This window comes from Culex pipiens, chromosome 2 (genome assembly GCF_016801865.2).
Source record: "Culex pipiens pallens isolate TS chromosome 2, TS_CPP_V2, whole genome shotgun sequence".
NCBI lineage: Eukaryota > Metazoa > Arthropoda > Insecta > Diptera > Culicidae > Culex > Culex pipiens.
In genome coordinates this window covers 53,595,068-53,611,853 of record NC_068938.1, presented here as the reverse complement: position 1 = coordinate 53,611,853, position 16,786 = coordinate 53,595,068, and the positions used below count along the sequence as shown (strand labels likewise).

The 16,786-nt window shown below is 42.6% G+C and overlaps 4 protein-coding genes and 1 pseudogene across 14 annotated transcripts in view; 3 read left to right on the top strand and 2 right to left on the bottom strand.

Moving 5' to 3' along the window:
- Positions 1 to 83: 83 nt before the first annotated feature.
- Positions 84 to 1,762, bottom strand: LOC120427966 (zinc carboxypeptidase-like; annotated as a pseudogene).
- Positions 1,763 to 2,176: 414 nt separating this feature from the next.
- On the top strand, positions 2,177 to 3,846 carry LOC120427957 (zinc carboxypeptidase-like). The gene is made up of 5 exons (XM_039592911.2): positions 2,177 to 2,362; positions 2,419 to 2,555; positions 2,613 to 3,082; positions 3,140 to 3,430; positions 3,493 to 3,846. The coding sequence occupies exons 1-5, from the start codon at positions 2,207 to 2,209 to the stop codon at positions 3,696 to 3,698; spliced, it is 1,260 nt and encodes a 419-aa protein (XP_039448845.1). The 5' UTR covers positions 2,177 to 2,206; the 3' UTR covers positions 3,699 to 3,846.
- A 2,956-nt stretch (positions 3,847 to 6,802) lies between these two features.
- Positions 6,803 to 8,383, top strand: LOC120427965 (zinc carboxypeptidase-like). The gene is made up of 5 exons (XM_039592920.2): positions 6,803 to 7,004; positions 7,062 to 7,198; positions 7,260 to 7,729; positions 7,785 to 8,075; positions 8,136 to 8,383. Exons 1-5 carry the CDS (start codon positions 6,849 to 6,851, stop codon positions 8,333 to 8,335), a joined length of 1,254 nt encoding a protein of 417 aa, XP_039448854.1. The 5' UTR covers positions 6,803 to 6,848; the 3' UTR covers positions 8,336 to 8,383.
- Positions 8,365 to 13,321, bottom strand: LOC120427964 (uncharacterized). The gene is made up of 7 exons (XM_039592919.2): positions 13,165 to 13,321; positions 12,920 to 13,087; positions 12,168 to 12,856; positions 11,964 to 12,110; positions 9,033 to 11,905; positions 8,787 to 8,976; positions 8,365 to 8,728 (listed from the first exon to the last, which is right to left on the bottom strand). Exons 1-7 carry the CDS (start codon positions 13,181 to 13,183, stop codon positions 8,435 to 8,437), a joined length of 4,380 nt encoding a protein of 1,459 aa, XP_039448853.1. The 5' UTR covers positions 13,184 to 13,321; the 3' UTR covers positions 8,365 to 8,434.
- A 1,962-nt stretch (positions 13,322 to 15,283) lies between these two features.
- The window catches only part of LOC120430516 (thioester-containing protein 1 allele R1-like), a 16,397-nt gene continuing 14,894 nt past the window's right edge, over positions 15,284 to 16,786 (top strand). For all 11 annotated transcript variants that reach the window (XM_052707261.1, XM_052707271.1, XM_052707268.1 and 8 more), the window contains exon 1: positions 15,284 to 15,590. In XM_052707261.1, the coding sequence (XP_052563221.1) occupies positions 15,505 to 15,590 (86 nt within the window). In that variant the 5' untranslated portion in view covers positions 15,284 to 15,504. The remainder of the gene's footprint in view (positions 15,591 to 16,786) is intronic.

Sequence of the window (16,786 nt, the reverse complement as noted above, 5' to 3'; positions counted from 1 at the left end):
TCTGTTCAAGTATTCGAAAAGTGTCTTCTGAATAAACCGAACATTTTGCTGATAGCTATAAGGAAATGCTCTGTCAGAAATAGTTCAGGTATTAAACTTTTATTAAATTATCTGTTTTAATAAAGTAATCAGAAATATCCCAAGACACGTGCCTCATCGATCATCCCTACAAATGCTGCCAGTAGTTCCTCGGCATTCGGAATAATCTGATCGGCCGGAAGAATCCATCCAAACTCTCCCTGATCTCGCAGTTCAAACGTGTAAGATAGTGGAATATTAACTGCTCCGTATGCCCAATCTACCGAAATACCAGAAGCGACATCTAAGAGAAGTACCAAAGATTAGTGCGGGCTCAAGTAACAATTGCAAGTTTTACTATTACATAACACATCGGAAGACGTTCCCACGCGGTACGGTTTCTGGTACAGCTTGTGCATATCGACCGCTCCTCGTCGTCCAATCTGCATAAGATCCTGATAGGTGGGAGGATACGGAGCATTCTCGTAACCGAATGGTACCAGAATGTACTGTCCCTTCGAGTGGATCGTTAGGTAGAGAGTCAGCTCATCCGCGATCGAACGAATGTAATCGGATACGGCTTTAACTTCTACCTCTGACTCTGGGTGCGTCTCTGGCGTAGGCGTCCGAGCATGGATTCATCGAGGCTCCACCGTCTAAAGTTTGAAAGAATTTTAGGATCTCGTGTTTTTGCAACAAATAAACTAACTTACTGTTCCACTGGAAGTCAAAGTTGCGATTTGGGTCAGCCCCGTAACACAAGATATTGTACGGATATCGGGTCTTTCTCCACAAACGATCCTGCAAGCAAAATCAGCATAGTAACTCTTCTCTAACCCACATTGCAAGTGACATACCGTGGTGTGAGTGTATACGAACCCATCCGGATTCAGCACCGGAACAATGTACCAGTCAAAGTTTTCGGCCAAATCCCGAACAGCTGGATCGTCAGACGTCAGCAACTCGTTCAAGATCCACGTAACGGTAGCGGAAGTGATCCACTCACGGGCATGAATGTTGGCATCAACGAATATTCCGGGATTTCCTTCCTTGTGGGATAGTTTTACCACCTTCAGATCACGTCCTTCGTGAGATTGTCCAATAGTTTTTACGGACAGCACATCGGAATGTTCTGCAACCAGCGCGTCAACCCACGCGTATATCTCCTCAAGCGTGTAGTAGTCAGTCCATCCGAAGGCAGCTCGTTTGGATTGGTTCGGTCGTTCATTGTCGATAACGCTATTTTGGGATTCAAGATAATTGAGCCGTAAATTTGAAAGTACTTCGATGATTACCTTTGTAGGTTGTAGGAGTCAACGTGGGAAACCAGCTTCAACTGCTGGACAAGATTCTCGAAGTAACGCTGTTTAGCCGGTGGAACCACGATCTGTACCTTTGAATTGATTGCCGAAGGTACATCCAGGAATGTAAACTGTTGGAACAACAGAGTCAATGGTGCGTTCTAAACCGTTCAACTAAATAATCTCACCAGGTTAGGAGTAGCCTCCAGTGCTCGCAGCGTGTCCAGCTGATCTTCGTTCTGTATGAAGACTGAGCAAACGCGATGATCTCGGAAGGATAGTTTCTCGCTGTTTGAGCTGCGGGTCAGTATCCCAAGTAGCACCGATGCCACCAATATCTGTAGCGCTCCCATTGTGACACTGATGATGACTGCAGGGAAGTTCATCCACTGTGCCAATCTATTTATGGGGGACAATTTGAAACGATTCTTTTGATAGCTCATAAACGTTTGAAAGCAGATAAGACCCGGCAGACGGGTGTCAGGGGTGCTGTATAATTTGAAGTGTAAATATGAAGTTAAGCCAAATAGAACAACTGAAGATTTTTGTAATAAAACGATTGCAAATAAATCCGTAGTAGTTGTCCAAATGATTGCGGGTGTTCATTAAAACATTTAACTATGTTTTCTTAGAACAATTTCAGATCATTATTATCAGATCTATTAGGATATACGTAAAAAATCACCAAGAACATAATAATTGAGCATTCCTAATAAGTATCTTATCAGAAAGCCTAAAAAGACAACCGTGTCTAGTATTTTTTGTGAGGGCTCAAACAAATCAATTTTACGATTACGCCACTTATCTTGAGTAACGGCCTATAAATCGTATTGTTCGGCAGCCGATCGGTTTATTTGGGGTGTAGTTTTCACTTGGAAAGGTACAGTATGAGGGTTTGGTGCGGGCTTTTACTGCTGGCCATTGCCGGCGGCAGTGCGACTGGCGAGAAGGTACGGTTCGACAATTATCGGGTCTACGAGGTGAACCCAAGCAATGCCGAGCAGCTGCAGGTTCTCCAGTATCTGGAACAGGTTCCCGATGGGGTTCGTATTTTCGGCGGTGGACTGTGAGGAGTGGTAATAATATTTGTGATTCACAGTATTCCTTCTGGGAGATGCCTGTCCAAGTTGGTATGAACGTCCGCATGGTTGTGCCGCCGCACAAGTTTTCTGACTTTGAAGAAATGACTGCGCGACTTGGCATGGACAGTTCGCTGAAGGTTGAGAATTTGCAAAAGTAAGTTTGACAAACATATTACATTTAAAAGATTTAATCACATAAAACATTTATCAGGCTTGTAGACAACGAACGCCCGCAGCGCAGAAAGCGGGAAGGATTCGGTTGGGAAGACTATTACACCATGGAAGAGATGTACGCGTGGTTTGATGAGCTGGTCGTCCAGTATCCTGATATCCTCCGTATCGAATCTTACGGACAATCCTACGAGGGACGTGACATGAAGGCGATCATTCTGTCGAAGAAGGCAGGAAACCCTGGAATTTTCCTGGAGTCCAACATTCACGCCCGTGAATGGATCACATCGGCTACGGCGACCTGGATTCTGAACCAGCTGTTGACCTCCACTGATCCGGCTGTGCAAGATTTGGCCGACAATTACGACTGGTATATCTTGCCAGTAGTAAATCCGGACGGTCTAGCTTACTCTAAGGATATCAACCGCATGTGGCGAAAGAATCGTACAAAACACAACGTTCTGTGCTACGGAACTGACATGAACCGAAACTTCCCTGGACACTGGATGGGTTAGTATGGCACTTTTAAACTGGTGGTTATTTTCTTATCTTTTTTTCAAATTACAGAGGGTGGAGCTTCAACTAATCCTTGCAGCGACTTATACGCTGGACCGACAGCTGGTTCCGAAGTCGAAACCCAAAACGTTATGAACTATTTGATCCAGAACAAGGACAAAATCGACTTCTATCTATCATTCCACTCGTACGGGCAATACATGTTGTTCCCGTTCGGGCACGAAGGTGCCGACTATTCGGATAACTATTACGACTGGATGGAAATGGCGGAATCGGCAGCTGTTGCACTCTTCCGTCGTAACCAGATCGCATATCAGCTTGGAACCACTGCTGATGTTTTGTGTAAGATATTGATCGTTTCAGAAATAATCAGCCTATTTTAAATTCATTACATTTTCCCTCAGACGTTGCATCCGGAGTTTCTCCAGACTGGGCCCATGGTGTTGAAGGGATCCCGATTGCTATTACCTACGAATTCCGAGACACTGGATCGCACGGGTTTATCCTGCCGGCCGAACAGATCATTCCGAACGCGGAGGAGGTCCTGGACTCGCTGGTGGCTTTCATGGGCAAAGGCAAAGAGCTGGGGTATTTCCCGCGAAGAGCTTGAATTTCATAACTGAACGTTGATAGAGAAGGGTGATAAGATAGGCATGAGCGCCGCATTGTTTAGAAAGGTTGATGGAATTGTACTAGGTTGGTGATGCAAAAGCTATCGATGCTAATGATAAATACTCGCTGACAGTGATAAAGAGTGACTGTTTGTGTTAAATATTTGTAAAGAAAGAAAATTCCATTATTTTTTTAAGTTTTTCCAGTAATACACTGCCCATGATCGCATAAATGTCCCATATGCAAAAACAGCAAGCTGAGAAAAACTTAAAGCAAGTTTGTCCCACACATAAGGCTACTTGTTAAGTTTTCACGAAAAAACTGGATTTCCTCCCGATTTCAAGAACAAAGTACTGGATGTTATAGGCTCTTTAGAAAATGCACAAGATTTTGAACCAAACTGCATCATTAACTCAAAAGTGATGAAAATGCATATGGGACATTTATGGGATCATGGGCAGTACAGTCGCAGTAAGCTTTTATTCCCTTTTATTGAGACAAAACTTAAAATTGATAATTATCATGATTTAGAGAGTGGATTTAATTTATTTTTTTGCTGTTTATTACAGGGCTGCTTTGTTAGAATGTACTAAGCCTAAATCTCGCAAATGAAATTCACTTACCCTCTACAACACGCCTCCGCCTCCGGCGGGATTCGATCGAAAAAATCGTAAAATAATAATTTTTTATCTAATTTTTGATCTTTAAAAGAAGTAAAGTAAAGTAAATCTTTCCCAGTTCCTGAGGGGAACACCCGTGAAGAGTATCGGGGCCGGCATTTACAAAGCGGATTCAGTGGCAATTTCATTCTCAACTTAATGTTAACATGTTAAGGTTAATGCTAACATTCCATAGGTCGCCTCCCTAAGGTGTCGTGATAAGGTCCAGTTTGTGATGATACACTACCTTCCCTTTACTAAGCAATCGATTCTAGAAGAGAAAAGATCACTAGTTGTGTTGGTCCGAGCCGGGATTTGAACCCCGATCTACCGCTTACGAGGCGGAAGCGTTACCACTGGGCTACGTGGCTCGGTCTAGAATTTAAGAATTTAAAAAATTTGAAAGTTTGAGCGTTGGAAGTTTGAGTTGTTTTATGTGACTTTGCCAATGTTTTTAAAATATCTTGATAAGTCAAGACAAGACAAAATGTAATGACACAGAACGTGATAGAAAAACGAAACTATTGGCACTACGCCCCCCGGGGCATGGCCTTCCTCTAACGTGGGATTTCTGCTCCAGCGCCTCTGACGAGACAGGAGAAACCGGGACCGACGTTTTACTTCACCATCCGATAGAAGCTCAGTGGATAAGGCGGGAATCGAACCCGCGTCTCATAGCATCATCGGGATCGGCAGCCGAAGCCGCTACCCCTGCGCCACGAGACCCACAAGAACGTGATAGATAAAGCCAATTAATATGAGAATCAAGCATAAACTAAACAAGATAAATATTAAACAAAAACAAAAATATTAAAAATTAAACAAGAAAAACATAAAACAATAGGAGTAGAGTTTTTCGTAGTACAAAAGTTGCTTAAAATTACCTCCTGAACACGGAAAAACTAAAAAATATGGAAAAATTGGGCATTTGAGGGTTAAACGAAAACACGATCATCAATTTTTGCGATGAATGCTAACATCTTAGGCGTATTGCCATCTTTTTGAAATGAATTCGGTATATTTAATATTGCAGCTTTGAGCATTCTCGAGCAACATGCCGCCCCAGCTAAACGAAAGGTTTCGTTTGGTCACGCCTACCTTTTTGTTATGGGGATGTAATTTGTATCTTCAAGGTCTGTAATGAGCTTCAGAGGGCACAAAAATAAAACAAGTAAAAATCACTTTTAATCTTTCTGCATTTTCGTTAGTTTACTTTGGGCACCATTTGTAGGGATGTCTGTAAGGGAGACTGAAGACGCTATTTAAAATGCCAACTTCTTCGCCGACACCGTTGTGATGTTGACATGAATCGCAAAAATAGTTTATACAGTTAAACCTCGCATAGTGCGCAGGCGTTACGCTTTGTATTTCGTCAATTTCTTAAACACGACGAAATGTTTTTGCAATCTTTTTAAGCAATTTGTTCGTCTTGTTCCAATCTACAATAAGCTTCAAAAAGATTGCAAAAATATTTTGTCGCTTTAGTGTAATCGAAGAATTACAAAGCGTAACGCCTGTGCACTATGCGAGGTTTAACTGTATCCAGGTTTTTAAGCGAAGATGGCGTTCGAATGGTGAACGCCCGAAATGTCAAAATCACGCAGTGATACCAACATTACGAAAAAAGTGTGCCATGGCATGACAGCCACATTTTTTTCTAATTTTGGTACTACTGCGCGATTTTGACATTTCGGACGTTCACCATTCGAACGCCATCTTCGCTTAAAAACCTGGATACTCTAAAGTAGCAATAACTGAAAGAATGACTTTCCCCAAACAATTTCGTATGGAAGATGTTGTCTATTTGGACTATGGTTTTACGGAATTTGTTGCTGTCTTGATTTTTTGTTTTAAATTATTGATCAAATCAAACAAAAGCACCAGGTTTCAGGTAATTGATAGAATTCGCGAGACACCAATCAGAAGCAACACAAGATTTAAATAAATCAATCAAAGTATTTTTAAATTGCTAAGACAAATTGTCAAACGCCACTTAAAAGCAATTATGATGCATCAGAATTGCTTTGATATGGCTTATTTTGTCTTTCCTTAATCTGCCTTTTCAAGAGCAGATACTATAGTTATCTGAAAAAACAATTTGATAAGAAATATTCTCCAGGGATCAAGTTTCTCAATACTTTTTTTAATTAATACAAAAATCACCAGCTTCTTAAGCCACCTTGCATCTTCACACCATCCCATTTTAACACATATGAAACTCAAACTAACAGTGCGAAAAACTATTCACTACAATAGGCCATTAAGATAAATGCTTTCAAACGTAGACTATTGGATTTTTTAACCTTGATGGTTTCGTAGCACCTGTTTTATGTGAAAGAATATGTATAAGGAAAGAATTAAAACTGAATTTCACCCTGGTGGTTTGAAAGCCTATCTTCCATAGACAAGCTTATCTTTAAAAGTAAGCAATATATAGAGCTCTATTGGAGTGATTTTTGTTTAGTCAGTGAAGGATTCTTGTCGAAGCCATGATGTTGTTCAAAGTTTTACTAACAATATCACTAGCCATAGCTTCCATAGGTTGCGAACCAGTGCGTTTTGATAACTATCGAGTATACGAGGTGTCGATTGACAATGCTGATCAATTGAAAGTGATGCAACATTTAGAGCAGTTATCCGATGGGGTAGTTGTGCATTACGTTTGATTGGTTTGATTTGCTGATAGTGATTTTTCTTTCAAGTACTCTTTTTGGGAATCTCCGGTTCAAACTGGTATGACGGTAAATGTTATGGTGCCACCACATAAAATCGCTGATTTTGAAGAATTGGGATCGCAGATGCAGATTAATTTGAAACTTAAAATTAAAGATGTCCAAAAGTATGGAAGTTATAAAATTCATGAGCTACTTAAAAATTCTATTTAATTGCACTCTGCACAGGCTAATAAACAATGAGAACCCTGCTCGGTCGAAGCATAATGGATTTGGGTGGGAAAGCTACCACACATTGGACGAGATGTACGACTGGATCGATGGATTGGTTGAAAAGCACGGTGACATTCTGTCGGTCGAGCAGGTTGGTGATTCGTACGAGGGTCGTGAGGTGCGCGCTGTCAAGTTGTCTCACAAAGCAGGAAATCCGGGCATCTTTTTGGAGTCCAATATTCATGCCCGTGAGTGGATCACTTCGGCTACAGCTACGTGGATCCTGAACGAACTGCTAACGTCCACTGCACCGGATGTCCAAGAACTTGCTCAAAATTATGACTGGTACATATTACCAGTTGTCAATCCAGATGGATTGAACTACACCAAAGAGACCAATCGTATGTGGAGAAAGACTCGCTACCCACACAGCGTTCTGTGCTATGGTGCCGATATGAACCGTAACTTCCCTTATCACTGGATGGGTAACACTTCAAGTATTTGAAAAAAAAATCAGTTCACGACAAATTTCTCTTTCAGATGGTGGTGCATCTTCCAATCCCTGTACGGAAACATATGCTGGACCAGAGCCTGCTTCCGAAATTGAAACGAAAAACCTTATGGAGTACTTTTCAAAGATCAAGGATCAAATTCACTTCTATCTTTCATTCCACTCGTACAGTCAACTAATTTTATTGCCATTCGGGTATCAAAATTCAGAAAAGGTGGACAATTTTTATGACTGGATGGAGATGGCGGAGGCTGCAGCGATCGCACTGTATAAGCGACATGGAACTCAATACGAATTCGGTAATACGGCTGATGTTCTATGTAAGTACAATGATATTTAAATGAGATCCATTTATCACTAAGGAAACTTAATCATTACAGACATTGCATCCGGATCAACTCGTGACTGGGCGCTGGGAACCTACAATGTGCCGATCGCTGCGTCGTATGAGTTCCGTGATACCGGAAAATATGGATTTTTGTTGCCGGCGGACCAAATTATTCCAAACTCGGAAGAAGTATTGGACTCCCTTGTAGCATTCTTGGGAAAGGCTCGCGAGCTAGGGTATTTCAAAGTATGATGTGAATAGTTAATAAAAACAAGGCAAACTTTTGATATTGTTAGCTTATATATATTTTTGAATTATTTTTTTTCTATAAAATCAGACTCTGAATCAAATTTAAACGTAGCATTGTCCGTAGTACTGCGTGGTATCACTCTTAACAGTTTCCACAACCACCTGGTGCCCATCGTACGCGACGTACAGGGAAACGTTCGGAACGACAAACACAACCGTGTTATCGACCTGGAAGTACTTGAACGGGTATACTCCGGGTACCACTCCGTCCTTCATGACCTCCATGATATAGCTGTCGACGGTGAAAGTGTACTTCGTAACACCGGTGTACTCGGTTGCCTTATCGACCACTGGCTGGAGCACGACGACATGGTCGTTGAGCACAAATTTCAGAGCCTGGAAGCAAAATGTTATAAACAACTGATCTTTGCTGGGAATACATTTCTAGACATACCACAAAGTTCTTCTCGATCTTCTGCACGTAGATAGCCCAAGTATAGGTGGATGGATGATCAGCAGCGTACAGGGTCCACTCGCTGTAGACTGGAGTCTTGCTTACGTCGTAGTGATAGCCGCTGTAGTTGAACATCGGGTTTACAACGCATTCGGTGGTGTATCCGATCGTCTTCATGAAGTCGAAGTATCTGTAAAAGAACACGTTTTGAATCATACGATGCTCAAACGGTAACTGATGTCTTACTTGGTGAAGACGACGCTGTCCGGCTGGAACCACCAGAACCAGTTGTAGTATGGAACGTGTTCGAAGACGAAGCTCTCCTCTGGGGACGTAACGACAACGTCAACGGTAGGGTGTTCAACCCACCACAGCGAATACTCAACATCAACAACGAATCCACCCGTCGGAACATGGTGATGCGCATCAACGTCATAGTATACCGGGAAGATTTGTTGCATCCAGAACCATACGGGCTTGAACACATCCATGTATACTGGCAGCACGTGCTGATAGTCAACGTTGTACACGTACTTACGAACGGTGGTATAAGCTTCAGCACAGTCGTACGTGACAGGGATTGGCGTGTAGTCGTTAACGTAGTGCTTAACGCATTCCTTGTAGGAATACACTGGACTCTTGGTGTAATTCTTCTGAGTATCGGAGTAAGTTCCAGTCCAGCCAACCGACACGACCATGTCGTCCTTGACGCACTTGTGGTCGTACGAGTATCCGTGGTAGTAAGTCATTTTGCCTTCGACCTTATCAGTTTCCACGTCCTTCACGTAGTCCAAGCAGACATTCAAGTTCTTCTCTCCTGGAGTTTGACGCGTGACTTGCACGTTGAACTTCTTGAAATATGTTCCAAACTCGTGCGTGAAGTGAACGTTCACGTCCCAGTGGTTGAGCTCAACGTCGTGATCATTCTTGAACACCGCAGACATCTTAACGTATTGGTAGTAGTTGGGCGTTGTCCACATCTCATGTGGTACAACCTCGGTATTCACCTTGAAGGTGATTTCGGCCTTGTCGAACGGATAAACCTTGCATGGGTTGATGTATCCAACAACTCCGTACGTAGAGTATTGCGGTGGGAAGAAGTGAGTATAGAACCAAGTGTAGTAAGTCATTGCAAATTTGAAGAAAGAATATTCAGACAGTTCGTAGAACGCATCGCTCACAAAGACATCGGAAAGGGACTTGAAGTATTTGACGTGCGGCATAACTTCAACATCATACACGGACAGGTAAAAGTGCAGTCCAGTGTATTTGGAGTGTTCCTCGAACAGCACGACATCCTTCTTCTTGTGCACAGGAGAGACGATCGTTGTTAGGAATTGTTGGCAAGCTGGGCAAGTTGACTTGAGATAGTCGACTTCAGTATCAGGACGAGCATAAACCTGAGTCTTGACATGGGTCTTGAAGCCAACAACGTTCTGAACCTCGTTTGTGCTCTTGGTCCACACGATTTTGAAAGAGTTTTGCTGGAAGTTGAACACAACGTCAAAGTTGAAGGGGACGCTGAAATCGAAGGCCTGGACACGGCGAGATCCTTGCCAGGTCAGTGCAAACGGATTGTAAACTGAGATTCCATAGAAACCGTGCATCCACAGACGGAAGTAGCTATGTACTGAGAAGGTGACCTCATGAGCACTCTTGGTGGTTGGCACAACAACATCATATTTGAATTGGGACACCAGGGGAAGCTCGAAATCAACCTTGGTCTGAACTCCATCAAGGGTGGGCGAAAACACCTCAACGTCGGCCAGATTTAAAACAGTCGTGAATTGATATTTCATCGTGGTAAGGATGGTCAGGTAGGTATAGCTGTAGAACTGCTTGATAGTCTCTTCGTCGAAGTACTTCGTGTACACGACCTTTCCGTTTGCCATGAGAGTGAATTCAACGTGAACTGGTTCCTTCTCGTGATGCTTGATGATTGGCTCTTTGATGGTTTTTGGCTCGACGTTAAACAGTTTGGGCCACAGCATGGTCAACGGATTTTCAACTCCTTCGAATTTGACGAACACAGAGTACAGATCAACCGTACGATCCATTACATATGGACTAAAGTTGATGTAGAATTGAGTGACCTTGTTGTGTTTGTTATCGGCAATCAGGTTTCCGTACACGGAGGCTCCAAAGAAGTGCTTCTTATCAACATAATCATAGTAGAAAGCTTGAGTCTCAACAGTCGTGTCAACGTGCTTGAAGAACTTTTCGGTTTGTTTAACAAATTGCCAGTAGTCGGTTTCTTCATGTATGCAAGATTCTGCCATGTGTTGCACCGTAGTCACGAAGAACGAGTAAACCTGGGGGTTCTTCTCAGTTTTGATGTAGTTAGCAATCTTGGCAAAGTATTTAACCTCCTCTGTGGAAAGTAGAACCTTTAGGGCTGCTACTCTAAGCTCAGTAGCAAGGGTCTCTTCAACAAATACGGGGTACACCGTCTCAAACAGCGTATCGTAGTCGTAGTGTAGGATCTTTTCCAAGGAGTAAACGGCATGTACACGGAGATGACGATCGTAGTGCAGGTCGAGCACCTGCTCCCCCTTAACGATTGGAACAATCAGCTCATACACGGTACCGACTTCGATGTTCTTCAAGCCATGAAGCCAAACCAGCTGGTCTTCGAACGTCTTGGCTTCTTTGAGCTTCTTATAGTACACCTTGACGTACTGCTGGAGCACCGGTGAATGAGTATCATGTTTGAACGTCTTGTACACGAGAGTACCGAATGTCAAGATGGCGGCGTGAGCAACCTCTGGTTTGACTTCATCTTCAAAGTGATAAAACTCTTCGACTTCCTTCAGCAGCTCGACAGTCGGGACGCGGACGTTAAGACCCATCGAGAAAAGCATCGTAGTGCTGACAAAGTCCTTCACTTTGTGACTCTTCACAAGGTTTTTGATGAACACGACAGAGTTCTTAGTACCGACCAGGGGTAGAACCTTGTAAAACACATCTACAGCCGTGACGTCCTTCGGAGTGGTAGTCTTGGTGATGAGAGTGTAGAAGTTTTCAAAGTTTTCAAAGGTAAACGGCTTGAAGACTTCGACGATGCGGGTGATGGTCAGTCCATGCTTGGTATCGGTTTCAACGTTGGTGATTGGGTTTTCCTGGAAGTAAAAACATGTTTAATATTGCAACCTATCAGCAAGTGATCTTTAAACTTACGTGCAAATATTCAACGGCTTCGTAAAGCATGGCTTGAACTTTCGGACCAGTCACACTCATATCAACAACATGAGGGACAACCGATAGGCACGGGAAATAGGTCGTAAACGTAGTTTTGGAAGGAGTGTATTCCACTGGGTTGTAAACCTACAGGAAATCATGTTAGATTTTAAAAAAATAAATGATTTGCTTTTTTAAACTTACGACAAACTTCGTGAACTCCATCGGGGTCGTCGGAGTAACTTCCTTAGCAAAGACAAAGGACTGCTTGGTCGCAACGTATTGCATTTGACCTTCCGAGATGGACGGTTGAACAGTCTTTACATTCTCGGTGTAGACTTCATGTACCTTTACTCCGTCCTTGTCGTTGACCACAACGTACTTAATCTCAGGATACGTTACATTCCACACTTTGTAGTCGTTGTAAACTTTTTCGACCTCCACATTGCTGTACACATCGTATGGCATGTGCTCGAAGGTGGTGAAATCTGGAGACTTTGTTACGACGATGCTTTCCTTTACGGTTTCTACGTCGTACGTTACATTGACCTTTCCGTAGATACTTTCTTCAACAACGTGGAACACGACTGGTTTGACGTACTTTTGAACCGGCACTTTGTCGACCGGAAGTTGCAGAACGGAAGCAATGCCCTTCTTGATGTTCACACTCCACTGGACGTCCTCCGGAACGGTGAATACTTCCTGTACAAATCCATACTTGTCGTACGTCACGTAGAATGGCAGTTTGAAGACCTCGGCTTCTTTCACAATCGGAACAAAGCTCTTCTCAACTGGCTTCTTACCGTGCATCTCGCCGGTCATGAACAGTGGTCCGGTATACACGTAAACCGTCGGATCAACCAGATAGACAAAGGTTCCATTGCCAGAAGGATCTTTCCGGAAGACATTGTGCTGTTAACTCCTGAAGAAGCTATTGAACTAAATCTGCTACTTACCTGGTCTTACATGCACGTCGGCTTTCACTTCGTACTGAGATCCTTGGTCAGTTTCCAAGACACCGGTCCTAACGTCCAGCTCATAATGATACACATACTCGTCGGTGCCAGTTCCGTAGAAGAAACTCTTCGTCGGTACGGCGTAGGCCACTGCCACGAGGGCAAAGACTGCACACAAAAATAAAATTCATAAACTCCCTTTAGATCCTCAGAACATCCGTCTTTCCACCGAAAATCGCACTTACAGGCTAGCCACACTTTCATTACACTTGGTTCACACACTGCACACTTCTGGATCTGCTTCCTCCGGACTTGCCACAAAAATGCACCGTCTGCTCCGAACAAACTGTGAGGATGGCCACCACAGGACGGGTCTTTTAAAGGGAATCCTTATCGGGCAAGGTAGGAGCAGATACCGGCCGGCTGCATTAGTAGAGGTATGAAATGCTGGTGCATAGGTCATCTGGCGGAGATTTGCAGCTCAGCTCGTGAACATAATAAAGTTGAAAATTTGGCTGTAGAATGTCTCGTTCAGTTTATTGAACTTGGATTTGTTTTGGTTTGGTTTGTTACATTGTTGAAAAGAAGGAACATTAAAGATTAAGCGATGATTAAGTTTATTCTTCAAATATTGAAGTTAAGTTTTGTTAATGTTAATAGTTTTGAGAAAAAAAATATAGTTGTTTATTGTGGAATATACACCAATGGGTTTCAAAGATAGTGTAAAAGATGAAGCCATAACAATTGAAAAATAGCAATGATGCAAGAACGAAACGAAAAGTTATGACTTAAATCACTTATCAAATGCAACAGCCAGTAACCTTTGTGTGCCAATCCAAAAATTCGCAGCTTTTGTTTAAGAGGCAGCTTTTCATTCCAATGGATCACTTCCAACCGAGCAAATTTTGAACCGGGACTACAGTCTGAATAGGGACAGCAGTTTTTAGAACACTTGAATGCTTTAAATTTGGAAATCGATGTACTGATTTTGTTGTTTTGTGTCTGTTCTATCTGAAACCAATCAATCAAAATATTGTGCTATAACATGGCTGTCCCAATTCCACCATCTGTCCCGATTCACCCGATGATGGTAGTTCTTAATAATTTGCTTGATTTATTTTATTTATTTTTTTGCAGTTATTCATGTTCTTTTGCTTTTACAAAAATATTGTTTTTATAAATTTCTGTGACTTCTGTGATTATGCATTCATGAAACCTGGAAAGCTTTTTTTTAATCTTTATTATTTTGGATGTTTTTGTTTTTTTTTTCTTTTTTATTTAAACACAGATAATTTCAGTGAAGAGAACTTATTTTTTCTTTTATAAAGTAAAACTCCGAATTTAACCGATTTAACCCTTTTACCCTATAAACATTTTAGGTTTTAAGTAGGCCATAAAAGCCTATTTAGGTCGTATGAGGGTTTTCAGAACCATGATAAAACCTGTAAGTTTTAAAATGTTACTAAAAAGTAAGTTATGGCAAAATGATTCCTAGGACCGTACGAAAAGTGAACACTGTTTAGCAGGCCCAATTACCGGAGTAAAATACATAAATATGAAACATGGCAAGTCCTACAAGAGGGGACTTTGCTGAAGCCAAAACTTGAAGCAACATCCCAAAACCATCGATGCATTTGAGCCAAGATTCTATACGAACTGATCCATCTCGTCGTTTTACGACGCACAAATGTTCTCCAGAATGGCTCCCTACAGCGGGAAATACCAGTTTGTTGTCTGACCGTTTTTTTCGCGATCGCAGGTTGTTGTTTTTTTTATTACCGGCAAACTACTGCTTCTGTTGTCTTTCCAGAAGATCCCCTTGGTGGCACCGCTATCTCCTTCAACGCCAAAGATCACTTGAGATTCGTTCTGGAGTGACCTTGCGTTGTTTTTGGGGGGTTTTGGGTGCTGAAGGGTGCAAATGTTATTTGGAAATTTGTAAAGATTTGAGGATGATGTGATCCGTTCTCGAAATCGTGTTTGTTTTCTTTTCGCAGATTAAGGGACGTAAGCCGGTAACCTGTTGGTAGTAGTGATCAGCGATTCGTCAACAGATGGAACTAGGGATGACCATATGGACAGGTTGGGATTTGTTATTCGATTTAAGCTATTTGAGGTTGCCGGGAGTAACCAGTTGGTTACTGAAGCTGCGTTATATGAAGTAAATCTCGTTTTCAAGTGTGATGCTGCCCTGAAGTGTAGATAATCCAAAAGTCCTAACAAAAATCAGATTGACACCCTGGTCATTGGAAGTCCACTCGACTCCACCAATACCGAGCGGACTCCTCGGGCTAAACCGAACGCCTCATATAGGAATAATAAAATTAAGTGATCTGTGCGTTCGGCGATCAGTTCGTGTGAGACAGCCGCCGCGCGTGGATCGGTCAGAGTTGGAATTCGAGGGACCTTGCCGTAGTCATTAGCTAGTTAGTGTGATTTGAATAGCAAGTGATCACGTTTGTGCTAATATAATATACCGTGCGGGGAAAAGTGGTAGTTGGGGATTACCCGCAATAACTGGTGGAATATTAAAAAAAGGTGTAAGGAAAAGCTACGTGATTAAATCGGATTATCCCCTGTCCAGAATGGGACATCTGGACGTGGCCCATCTGCGGATGGCCACATCGGCTGTGATATGTTTGGCGCTGGTGTCGATGTGCAGTGCCGAGGGGTTAGTATCCTAGTTCTAGGAACTGATAGTACGTTAGACTGTTCAATTATAAGCTCATTTTTACGGCACTCGAAGCAGCGTAGCAGTAAAATGGGTATTTCGAAGCAAAACTATGACCTGTGGCGACGTATTCAGCGATGACGAAAGCTTCCCATTGCGTTCGTATGAGCTTGTACGTACAGACTTGACTCAAAGTTGATCTGCCAGTTATGGTCAGAACGTGTTTCCTTGTGGGATCTTTGGCCGCGGACGAAACGATGTGGACAAACAAAACGAAGCTTCAACGGTGACTTTTGGCCATCAAACCGGGGTGTTAAGGGGAGACACTGACTAAGAGATGCGTCGGCGGTACCTCGCAGGTCGACGTTTGTTGTTGCTCTGAGTGGGTTCGCGATCGCGAAATCTGAATTCAGCTGTGTGACGCGATCGTCAAACAAATTACCTGCCGTCGGACACCTACGCGGTTTGTTAGTCATTGAAATAGTTCTCGAGCCGTACAGGAATGCAATAAAACGGCCCTGCGGAACAACGAATGGGGGTTCCGTATATGGTGTTACCGCGAATCACACCGGTTGACCTTGGGATGCAGCGGGGTTGAAGATCTTCACCACTACCTTGGCAATGGAGGAGGGATTATCGCATGCAGCGTTACGTAACGGATTGGTCTTGTTTTTGTTTATGGTCATAATTATATGTACAGGCAGGGTGACCGGTACAGTTTGAAGTGTTCCGGTGAAAGGTGTCGCAGATTGTCGTTTTTATGTAACGGCTATTCGATGAATATGTGCAACAGAGTGCGTGTATTCACAGTTGTTTCAACAGATGTAATTAGTATTGTGTTGAAATGGAATACCTTACTACGTTAAAATTGAGCAGATTTAGATCGCAACGGAGATTAATTAAACAACTAAAAATAGTTTCATTGTGAAATGTTTCTTATTTGTTTATATTAACGGTAGTGTTAGTAGTTTTTCTAAGCTCATTAAAACAACGTTCAATTTGGACAGCGAGCAATAGTATGTGTGGAAAATATTTGCCAAAATGGCCAGGATGTGCAATGCATATATTGGATTTCTGGGGTTCACCGATATCGGCTCAGTTGATCTTCCCTGGGCTGTGGAAAACTGGTATTTTGCTAATGACTAGTTTGGCTCTCGAAATAATTACGTTTATGGTGCAGATGACGGTGTCAGGTT

Bases quoted from the DNA above. Each gene is read 5' to 3' on its own strand.
- LOC120427957 (XM_039592911.2), top strand. From the start codon at position 2,207: ATGAGGGTTTGGTGCGGGCTTTTACTGCTGGCCATTGCCGGCGGCAGT. The intron at 3,083-3,139 runs GTTAGTATGGCA...TTCAAATTACAG, and splicing joins CTTCCCTGGACACTGGATGG to AGGGTGGAGCTTCAACTAAT. The intron at 3,431-3,492 runs GTAAGATATTGA...ATTTTCCCTCAG, and splicing joins AACCACTGCTGATGTTTTGT to ACGTTGCATCCGGAGTTTCT.
- LOC120427965 (XM_039592920.2), top strand. From the start codon at position 6,849: ATGATGTTGTTCAAAGTTTTACTAACAATATCACTAGCCATAGCTTCC. The intron at 7,199-7,259 runs GTATGGAAGTTA...CACTCTGCACAG, and splicing joins AAAATTAAAGATGTCCAAAA to GCTAATAAACAATGAGAACC. The intron at 8,076-8,135 runs GTAAGTACAATG...TAATCATTACAG, and splicing joins TAATACGGCTGATGTTCTAT to ACATTGCATCCGGATCAACT.
- LOC120427964 (XM_039592919.2), bottom strand. The intron at 12,111-12,167 runs GTAAGTTTAAAA...GATTTCCTGTAG, and splicing joins TGGAGTTCACGAAGTTTGTC to GTTTACAACCCAGTGGAATA. The intron at 8,729-8,786 runs GTATGTCTAGAA...TTTTGCTTCCAG, and splicing joins AGATCGAGAAGAACTTTGTG to GCTCTGAAATTTGTGCTCAA.